The sequence below is a fragment of the Urocampus carinirostris genome, chromosome 2, assembly GCF_059441175.1.
Source record: "Urocampus carinirostris isolate Australia breed hairy pipefish chromosome 2, RoL_Ucar_1.0, whole genome shotgun sequence".
In the NCBI taxonomy this organism is placed as follows: Eukaryota; Metazoa; Chordata; class Actinopteri; order Syngnathiformes; family Syngnathidae; genus Urocampus; species Urocampus carinirostris.
Window position 1 is genome coordinate 17,195,725 of NC_142350.1, and position 11,548 is coordinate 17,207,272.

An 11,548-nucleotide genomic window follows, 5' to 3' on the forward strand; every position below is an offset into this window, starting at 1 on the left:
TAATAAACACAGTTATTTTTCTCTCTTTATGGATTATTGCCCTTGAAATTTTGGGAACTGATGTTGCTAGAACACTTTTTGGGAGCTTAATCTCTGATACATGCATTCTGTATTTAATATTGGACACCTACAAGCGAGATTGTAAACGATGCCTGTTTGTTTTTCTGCCAATTATTCCTCAGTTTTTTTTTTACTATGCACTTTTTATATCATTGACACAATCGGCCAATGATGTGATTGTCCTTTGATTTTGACACCCTTCCAGATAGATACCCTTGTTGTAGCATAGGAAATTTAATAAAAAGAGGAGGTCTCAGGTAACTGCTAAAGAACTGGAATTTGGCACTCAAAGCTTCTTCTGCAGTTCTCTCCTGTTATTCTTTAAAGATCAAATTTAGTTGATGTCTTCTAAACCATTAACTCACAAATTGTCTCCGTTTATTTTTTGCAGAGAGTTTGGATCCCAGCAGAGACAACACGGCTTACAACTTTGCCTCCAATAGCAGTTCAGTGGCAGCAGCCATTTTAGTGCCTTTTATAGCCATGATCATAGCAGGCTTCGCGCTATACCTCTACAAACATAGGTACTGAATTTGATATTGTTTACATTCCGCCTGAACTTTACCATGATCTATTTTTTGTGCTAAATTAATTTCTTGATTTCTGTTTTAGTTATTGGTTTGTAGTATACAGTATACCTGGTTGATGAGCAATATAGTTAACTGCTCTGGAGATATAAGCTCACTCTCTGGTGTAACAGAGTTGAATTGTAATTATTTTGAGTTTTTTTAATTCTCACAAAATCTGTTTTTATTGCATTACTGTTAAAACTGTGGTACCGCATTCATTTGTTAAGCCATGAGTACGACTGTCTTTCTCGTTTGGCCCTTTATAGGCTTCTGGGCTTGCCGTACCTTCAGCTATATCACTTCGTGCGTAAGGCATAAAACCAAGTGACTCTGAACCCTTGTGTCGCGCATGATTGAGGGTCGTTAGTAGCATCAACATGATGATGATGCCCGTAATACTTAATACATGCATAGCCTCTGGTTTGGTAGCTTACAATGCTAACCGTAGGCTAAAGTTGATGTTTCTGAGTGGGATCCATGTCTGGTGAGGCAGAGTCAGATTTAGACTGAATCATCCTACATCTAATTCATCATTTCATTGGCAGATAGAGAAAAGCAATATACAGTATATAACATGGAGCATGGAAAACATATCTTCTTACCTTTATTTAGTGCTTTGCTCCTTTTACATTAAACCACCAATAGGTAACCCTCCATTGTGAAAAAGAGTTCATGCTACGAAAAAAAAAAAAAAACTGAATGCCTTGACTCTCTGTTAGCTTGCTAATACTATATCTGATTATGTTATTTGGGGCTGAAGTCGCACCTTTTCAAAATACTTGGTCTCACTTGGTCTCTTGATGCCAGGCGAGGCATAGCTTTACCTGCCACCCCTGAATGCACATCACTGATATTTGTTTAAATATGTTATAAATGAGAAAATACTATTTTGAGAGAAAAAAATAGTTATTTATGATCAACAGTTGCAAGTTCTTGGAAAGTAGGAAATACAAATCCTTGTTAAGTCTGCCTTTAATAGATAGGTCCTGCATCAAACGGTGGGTTATCATTATGCAGTGGAGTCGACAAAACAATAATAGGTAAAAAATAATGGAACTTTTATTTTTTATTTTTGTACGGCACCATACCAAATAACCCTCAATCTGGTACCCGTCTGCGGTCTGGTGGTTGGGTAACCCTGCTCTAGGGCTTGTGTTGCTCAAGTCCAATTTGCAAGACGTTTCAGAAGCAGCTAATCCTTCCCTCTTTTCCAGGAGAAGACCCAACGTCCCCTTCAACGGCTACGTGGGCCACGAAAACACCAACGGCCGCGCCACATTCGAGAACCCCATGTACGATCGCAACATCCAGCCCACTGATATCATGGCCGGCGAGACCGAGTTCACAGTTAGCACGGTGTGCACGGCGGTATAGCGAAAACTTTTGCTCAAGGTAAGCAAGCACGCAAGGCAGATTCGGAAAAGATCAGTTTTTTTTAACTGCAGGTGTCTAATGTTTGCTGTTTTTTTTTCTTTTCATACATTTGCATTGTTTTCCTCATTTTTTATTTGATTTTCCATTATGACTCTTTTCTTTCCCATTTTATGCAAATAATCCAGTCACGGTAGGAGCAGTGTTCCCGACTTCAGAAGACATACGTGTCCATAAGCAGAGGGGCCAGACAACATTTTTTTAATTTCCCGAAAAACAGGAGATGAATCCAGTTGGAACTGTTCTACTAGAGATGATGCAAAAACCTTGACAACCTAACGTTTTTTGGGTTGCTTTTTTCTGGGGGGGTGGGTAGGAGTTCATGCCCAAGATTTGATGAGAATCCATGCAAATCAAACTCATAACACTTTCCTTTAGTGCAGGCAGGAAAAATCTCCGGCCCACAAGCCGGATCCTGCCCGTGGAATGATTTAACCCGGCATGCATACATATATATATTTTTTTTTTAATAAATGCAAACCAAATGCTCTCTTGCCGCTGGGGGGCAGTGTTGAGTTTGTATAGTGTGGTGAGTTGGTTCAGATATAAAACTGCATTCAGTCCACTGTTAAAAGTAAACCAATTAACACATTCAGTATCAAACATGACAAGCTTTTTTCTCCGTCGTTTGTGAATACAAGTGTTTAGAAAACATCCCTGGAGAACAGAACGTCCGGATACTGCCCCAGAGCCAAACTGAGTTTGTCATCCCTGCATTCATTTGCCCTGTTTCCATTTGGTTTTGTTTATATCTGCCCGCTCCCTTTATGCCACTCGCATAGTGCAATCTTTATCCCTGGCCATCTGGTAAAAAGTTCCACCTTGGAGTCAGCACTGCCCAAAGATTCTGTTTCGGAATGCATCAAAGGCCACGTCGGAGATTAACTTCGGGGGCCCTGCTTGTCCTGAGCCCGCTAATGACTTTTGTGTGGATTTGATCAGGCTTCAAGGGCACTAAGGGTTGCAGAAACAGCACTTAGTAATCTGAGGCGGCGCATTTGTTTTAATTTGCTTTCCGACCCCTCGGTTTGCTCCCATCAACACCTTGAACGAAGTGAACCCTTATTTTCTATCAAACTATTGAGTTCTTTTTCAGGATGGAAAAAAATATATACGCGTTTCGTATTCAAATATATTCCCCCTTATTGACCTTTAGAAAAATGACCAACCACTCAGTTAATTGATTGTCAGATTTTTAGATGTCATTTCAAATGAGAGGATTTAATTTCTCTGGATGTCACAATGAGTTGAATAAGGTGTAGATGTAATTTCAAAATGGTTTCATATACACCTATTGTCTCTATATATTTATTATAAATATGCACATAACGGATTATGGAGCTCACCTGAATATAAGCCACTCCCAGTACATTTTAAAGGAAAATGAACGTGTTGTACAACCAGTAGCCACACCTGACTATAAGCCGCATTTGCCCACATTGAAACATGATGTATTTACAAAAAACATATGCTACTCAGAAATATTTCTAAAAATATTTGGTACCTTAACCGCTTAACGGACTTTAGATAGGCACATATGTGTCTTATTCATACAATGATGATTCTGTATCCTAGGCATCTTGTATTAATAACTATCGATATTTGAAAAAAGTGATATTTTTCTTGAATGATAACTAATAATTAGATGTTACTGTCATTTTTACTTTTGGTCTTTTCATTTTATACATTTATTGAATGCTTACAATGTAAAAAATGTGAAACAATCAAGAAAAATATATTATATATATCAGTGGAGATATAAGGATTTAAAAGAAAAATAGTTGGATTTTTTTGTTTGTTTGTTGTTGTTTATTTAAATTTGCTTTTTCAATTTACTCAACATTTGAATGAAATATATTAAGTTTAAACTTAAATAATAAGGTATGGGACTTTTGAGGGTCCTAAATATGTAAAAACTTTGTGCAAAATTCTGTGATACTGTTTTCTGGAGTAATACCTTTTTTACTTTAGTAGACACTCATAATAAGGAGAGAAGACACCAATGGATTTTTGTCCAAAACCTCAGATAAGAATTTCTGATCTGTTCTAAAAGTCCTCCCCTGAAGCCTTACTTTTTTTTATCAAATATCCTAGATTACAAAAGTAGATTCGCCCTAAAGGGTGTGTCAATCATAAAACTGCACATTTTTTGCCAATATTGACATTGATTTAACCAGTGCATAAAAGTCAAAACAACAAACAAGAATGATGTGTAATAGTAAAATTAACAACTGGCAAACTACGCAATCTCCTTTGCAGGTTTCCAATATTATAAGCAGAAACATCTTAATATATCTGTTATCAAAAATTCAAAATTTAAATAATTAAAAATAAAATAAGACAAAACAATTTTTGTTTATCAAAGTAACATGTTTTGATAAAATATAAGTGGAAGCCTATATGTTTAGCACAATTTTAAAGGGACAGTGTTTATTGTTAAACACCTCTCAGTGGTTAGAAAATCATTAAAAAACAATATTGATTGAAATAATAAGCAAAAAATATATAAACTATAATATAAACTTGCTTTTTTAAATACTTGTAGGTCGACGAATCCACATTTATGTTACATAACACGAGTATCACCTATAGAAGGCTGACTTTATTGTGCGCTGCTGCAACTGGTGCCCAAAAACCTCAAAAACGCTGTGTAAAAAAAAAAAAAATGACTATGTTGTGATTTGGTCACTTTAAGTCTCCCTTGTTTGTATTGTTCCCTGTGCATTTTAAAACTCCTTTTCAGTTACATCTCGTAATCTAATAATACACACTGTCCATTTAAAGACAGCGGTTTTACAATTGATCGCGATTATAATCGATATGATTTGTTTGTATAGTGTCTCTGTTTCATTTATATGCGTTCAGTGAAACAAAATACAAATGAATTATTTACTTGTAGCCTTTAGCCCTTACCAGTCCTACACAACACCTCATACCAACCAATATTTTAATAAGGTTTCTAATTCCAACTGTGTATCTGAAACCCAACTCTACAATGTTCCTTGAAAATATCCCCTTGGCCACAATCTGTTAATTGCTTCGAGTACATTATTACTTTTCCGACCCATAACTTATCACGGCGCTAAATGAACACTACACCTCGTCTGGTTAATTGATAGAGATGGGAAACAATTGAATCACCTTCGATGTATATAAAAGGCCTTTCTGCTCACTTCTCTGACTTGCTCATTATTTTTATTTCCTGTATTGTTCTGAAAATGTCTTCATAATTTTTGCGCATTCAAGTAGTTAATGATGGAGGACTAATCCGTCCATCAGTCGAAATAAATGTATGAAAAAAAATATTAAAGAAAAAAACCTGCAAATACAAAACGCATGACAAAATACACAAAAAATGTGCAGCAGAATACATGACAGTATACACGATAGAATATAAAGAAATGAAGAAATTTGACAAAATACATGAAAAAATATACAACAGAATACATGGCAAAATACATGAGAGTATATGCGGCAAAATACACAACCAAATAAATACTGAAATTATTTTCAAAACCCCCCCCCCAAAAAAATTATTTACATTCATGTAATATTTAGGTTATATTTTTGTCACGTCTCCTTTTTTAACAGCCTAGTCAATATTCATGTTCCAAGTCCCCAGTTTATATTTTGGCGGTAATGTCAAAGGACGAGGAGCTATTTAGGAAACATTTTCACCGAGTTCCTAACTCAATTGTGACATTCAGAAAATCTTACGATTGTTTGTGTGCAAACACAAGGGCTCATTTCAAAACTCTGACTCGTATCCTTTGCATTTCGCTACCGTCGCCTCTTTCCAATACGCACTTTACGTTCATCATAGTGCCTTGTCATGACCTCATTCAAGTGGTTTGATGGTGCCAGTTGGCTGAATTGCGTAGATATGGGGTCTCTAATACTATTCTGAACATCATTTGCATGTAAAATTATCACATGGCTAGTGGAGGAACTGTAAAGTTCTTAGCTTATAAGTATATACATGTATTCATTGGTAGTGACTTCATATGTGGAAAAGTACTTACATACTTAAACACTATAAGGTACACCGGATCATGAGGTGCACCCCCTAGCAAATAGTATTTTGTTATATATGTTTCATACATAAGGCACACTACAGGGCTCGTGGAATTAAAACTAGAGTATGAGCTACCGTAAGTAGTGGTGTATACCATGTTACACACTTACAGTTAAATGAGTGCAATGATTGATCAGCCAAAAAATGTCTCAGTCCAAAATCCCAAAAAATTGTAGTCAACAAGAATCGAACCTGGGTGTTTGTGGGGGTGGGGGCAGGGGGGATTTTTTAAGGGTTATTGTTCTATTTTCTTTATTAATTATCCATTATCTGTTATCGGTCAGTTCATAATACGCTACAAAGCCAAGGAGCCGGGACACTTACTCTCAGCCAAAAGGCAGAGTCAAGGTCCTAGCCTCAAAGCCTTGCTGCGATCAGTGCGAATGCACTGTTCCCGGAGGTACTGCAATACCGGGCCGATGCGTGGAGTGGACAGAGCAAGCTCTTATTCCATCTCAGGATTGCAAAAATCAATCGTCAGAGCAAGCTCTTATTGCACAGTTCGAACTAGCAACCACATCCGGCACTACACTTGAGCATCAAAACCTAACCACTAGACAGTTAGTGACACGGATAGCATTCAAAGTGACCTTTAATGCTATGTCATTATCACACAATTTTTACTCACAGTGCCAGAAACGAATGTTGGATACTGGCGAAAAAAACCAGTTGTCCTGAAAGATACAAATAATCACAAAAACAAAAAAAAAACACAAAAAGGGGAATAACTCTTTGGTGTATCTGATGATGAATCAGACTTTTGTTTATGTATATCTTTCCGAACTACTATGGTTTCACCATTCTGTAACATTAATTTCTGGCACCGTGGGTAAAAAAAGGGTGGAAATGTGATAACATTAAATGCCTTTTCACGTGTCAGCTGTATCACTGGTGATTTTGTGAGCAAGTGTCTGTGATGACCCGGGTTTGATTCCAGTTGTGTTTTTTTTTTTTTTTTGGTCTGCGATTTTTTTGCTTGATCAATCATTGAACAAATACGGTACTATATTGAAAGACCTAGTGTAGTAACGCACAAGTATGAGTACTTTATGCATTTTCAATCTTGTCTAATTTGGACTTTTTAGGTGCGTTTTATCGTCCGGAAAATATGAAACTGTTGAGTTAGATTTTGGAGGAAAGAGTTTTTTTGGGGGCAAATTGCCTACCTCTGCCCGCCTTTGTGTTTTGTTTGCTTTTGTTTTGTTGGCTAGTTTGTAGCATGTTTTGTGGAAATAATAAATTACCGTCCAAAGAACACAATCATGTTATTTTTTTTTTTTCAAATAGATTCACTTTTATTCATTTTGTTTGTTTTGCAGGAACCAAGATTGATCTAACGTTTTGCCTATGTAGAACAATTTTGTCATATTTTAAGTTGCTCCGCAAAGTTTTCTGGAAAGTTAGCTGTGTTCTTACAAAAGAGTTGTGTTTTAAGCTCTATCTGGCACATTCTGGTTCTTTTTACGTATTTAAAATGCTGTCCATCCTTGACACATTTTCCGTTATCAGCGAGGCACAGCTCTCTTTAGCTCACCATCTTGTCTATTATGAAACAGACCTGCTGCTCCACTTCCTGTATAGATCGCTAAATTTCCTGGCGGTCGGCAATGTGTTTGAGAGCTGTTGATTTTTTTCAATATAACACTATCTCCAGGACAATTCATCTGTCACATAATTCAAAGTATTAAGTGGGGGGAGTCAACTGTCCTTTTTAGTGCCACAAGACAATTGCTACACGTTTATTTCAGTTCTGTTTCTCTTTAAAAAAATGGTTACAGGCTCCACCTTGGGAGGCGGAGCTTACTTATTCAGAAAATTCAGTTGTTTACGGACTGGTTATGTGTTTGAATGTATTTAATTTTGCAGTGTCTACCAATTTATCAAGAGTTAAGAGAACCGCTCATTGCCAGAATTGTCAAAAGAAGTGCTTTCCAGCACAATATACTTTTCTGTGCTCTCTCCTTTGCAAATGGCTGAAAAAAAAAATCTCCTTGTTTTTGAGAAAAAAAATGAAAACATTAGTGAACTGGCAACTCAAAAGCACCTGAGTCCGCACACCGAGGCTTTTGAAATGACTCAACAGCGAAAAGCCTATGGCTTTTTATCTGACAATGAAAAAAAAAACATGGACAGGTGAACTGTGTAGTGTTGTTAAAAAAAGGGTATTGACAAAAAAAAAAAAAAACACTTTTGTACAGAGATATATTTTTGTGGAAATACATTTGTAATATAAAATTTAAAAAAAATGGAAATTGATGCTTTACCCCATTATTGTAGTACAAATACTAGTGGGGAATATATCCAAATTATATAAATACATTTATATATATATATATATATATATATATATATATATATATATATATATATATATAATATACACAAGAAAATCAAACAAAGAGATTTTTTGTATATGTACAAAGAGTGTACATAAAAGTTTACAGAAGTATTGTAAATATGTAAGACCCACCATGGCTTGTCTGCAATATATAAAATGTATTTTATCCGTCTGTATATGATGCTTTGCATTGTGTCTAAGCTTATTCTACTTTCTTGATCTTGAAACTTATTTTGAAGGTTTTTTGAAATAAAACAATTGCAAAACTACCGTTCTTCTGAAATGTCATTTTTTTCGTGTGAGAGTTCATTTTTATTTATAGACAGTGGTGGGCATGTTTCTGAAATGCAGTATTTAGTTACAGCTCTAGTATACAGTAGTGTCAATAGCTTCATGAAGAGAAACTCTTGAGTACTAATACTCTGTGCTTGAGATAGCACCACATTAACTGTATTCCTGTGTGTATGGATATATATATCATATAATATATATTTGTGTTTGTGTCATCAATATATATAGTCATCAATATCATTATGGTTTGTAGTTTTCATAGACCTCAGAATAATATACAGTGTTGTGTGTCATTTTTCCATACAGAGAGAGCACTGTATCCGCATTTTTATGGCCTGCTTGCCGTCTACTGAAAGAACGAGCCTGCGGTCAATTACGGTGAGCCATCACCCTGGACCGAGCCATAAAATCGTGAAGCTCGGGCAAACCGGACAAAGTAATTGGTCCAGCTCTTGCAAATCTACTCTGAGATTACTGACTCAAGTTTATGTACGGCACTTGTTATATAGAAGATCAACTTTACAAGCATGCGGAACAAGAGGATGACAGTAATATGCAATACCATCGAATGAGAGAAAACTTGGCCTCTTTGTTGTTGCTTCTTAAGGAGCTGATAAATGCTGCCTGGCGACTAAAAGAAAGCTTTTTTTTTCTCTCTCTCGTGTTGTAATCAACATCCCGGTTTTGAGACTAGACAAGTAAAAAGCGGGGGGTTTCCTTTGAGATATGTATGACAGTGAACCCAAAAATATATATATTATGGGTTTGTCAATACAAACAGCTGTGTGTCCGTCACAAAAGCATTTTTTAAATTGATTTTTATAAGAAATGGGCATGGTTTGAAAATAATAAAGACCCGGATAAGTGGAAAGTCCCCACACCCTTATTCCCACCCTTTGTAATCAAACCAAATTTGTAAAGCACTTTTCAGGTAATAAATTGCCACTCAAAGTGAGGTATAAAAAACCACTCAACATGCAATATGTCAATAAAAGCCCCTCTGTTATCCCCACCCAACATCTCAATACACTTAATACACAGACATAAACATAGGTTGAAACACAATAAAAACACATTGAATAGTAATAGAAATAAAATATGATTATGGCATGGTGCAGACTAACCATGTGAGGAATGGGACCCGAGGAAGGCTGTCACTGATAGGGATGGCAGCAGATAGCCTTAGGATTTTTAGCCATTGAACCACACCCTACCGAATATTATTATCAATAATAATAATGATAATATTAATAATTTTTACCACAAAATTGATCATTAAATGCACAGGTAGCCATTGTAGCCATTTTAAAAACTGGTGTTATCCCTCTCCCCGGCTGCCCTAAGCACACGTGCTGCTGAGTTTCGTAACAGCTGCAAACTGGGAATGCTCTTTTTTGGGAAGCTGAGTATTTTGCCTCTTTTATTATGTTTTCCAAACAAGACTTTACACAGTTAACTCATGAGTTATCAAAGTGAATCAAAACGCCTCAAGTAAGGGTACCCAATATTGGTTTGGGCTGATACCAGGCCACATTTTAAGCTATTGTCATATTGCCATGTTTCAGGCTTCAAACTTAAAACATAAATAACTGAAAATTTTATCTAAAAAACAACACCGTGAGAGAAGCAATTGTTGAGTGAAACCGAATTATTCTAACATTTTATAATGTGTTTTTAATGAAAACACTGAAAAGTACGTGGGTTTGGAAAATTATTGGCCTCTAATCTCTTCAGTTTAGACAACTGACTCTAGAAGTACCCAAATGACTTCTGAATGATCCAACGTTGACCTGAATTAATAACAATGACCAAAAGAGTGCATTAAGTCTCAGTTTAGATGCACCTGCTCTGTGATGGTCTCAAAGGTTTGTGAAAGTCTCCATAGCTTGTGTTCTACCTTGTGCTTTGTTGCACTCAATTTCGGTTGCACTACACAATGCACAGGCTTCTAGTGGTCACATATTGTAGAGTAAAAATGAATAGAAAAAGTGTCCAAAAAGACTAATGGTAAACTATTTGGCTCCTTTGCTTGTTTCTTATCTTAAAAAAAAGTTGAACATTTTTGATCTGCCAATGAAGCAATATGTTTTCATTTGTAATTTACGAGTATGCTATTTGTCTTAACAACGGTTTCTACACACACAAAAACATGTTTAAATATTTCTCAATTATTTTTGGTCCAGTGGCTAGTCGAACCAAACACTATTAATATCCTGATATGTTCACCCTACAGGTACACAATATATCGATTTACATAGATTGTATCGTTTTAGGAAATCAAACTTAGTCAATTAAACCCATAGTTTCAACATTTTTTGTGTCATTTGATTTTTGTGTATAGTAAAACAATATCAATGATCATTTCCTGCTTTTTTTTCTTAGTTCAGTAGGATTCATTGATTCGCTGCACTCTTTTTTTTTTTCCCTCTCCACAACCAACTTGATGATGCAGAACAAAAAGAACATATTGATTTCATTTCCGGGCAAATAAATTAAACACGCGCCACTATCTCAGGAACACAACATGCTCTCTATAATTGCCTCCTCATTGGATTACAATCTGATTTTTGCTTAAATGCACTTTCTAAAGGTTTATCCTCGGGGCGGGTCATTTGTGCGATCACGTTTGTGTGCTCGGGATTTGCAGTGGTGCCAAGTGTTATGTAACTGAAAAGAGTCAAATGGACAATTCCATTGGTTGAGGTATTCAATAAGCAAAAAGAAAAGAGAAAAACTTATTCGTAATATTGTTATTCAGTGGGTGAGTCTGAAACAGAAAAACAT

At 36.0% G+C, this 11,548-nt stretch overlaps 1 protein-coding gene and 1 non-coding gene across 3 annotated transcripts in view; one reads left to right on the forward strand and one right to left on the reverse strand.

The window, feature by feature from the left end:
* The window catches only part of csmd2 (CUB and Sushi multiple domains 2), a 312,145-nt gene extending 302,444 nt beyond the window's left edge, over positions 1–9,701 (forward strand). Inside the window, exons 70-72 of one of the 2 annotated variants that reach the window (XM_088329136.1) lie at positions 452–584; positions 1,844–2,021; positions 2,189–8,742. In XM_088329136.1, coding sequence (XP_088185262.1) covers positions 452–584; positions 1,844–2,003 — 293 coding nt within the window. In that variant the 3' untranslated portion in view covers positions 2,004–2,021; positions 2,189–8,742. Of the gene's footprint in view, positions 1–451; positions 585–1,843; positions 2,022–2,188; positions 8,743–9,070 lie in introns of those variants that run through there. The other variant, XM_088329135.1, reaches the window with a different exon arrangement.
* Positions 6,514–6,700, reverse strand: LOC148371210 (U2 spliceosomal RNA). Its single transcript, XR_015849832.1, has one exon. It is a non-coding gene; the product is annotated as a U2 spliceosomal RNA (small nuclear RNA).
* Positions 9,702–11,548: the final 1,847 nt, after the last annotated feature.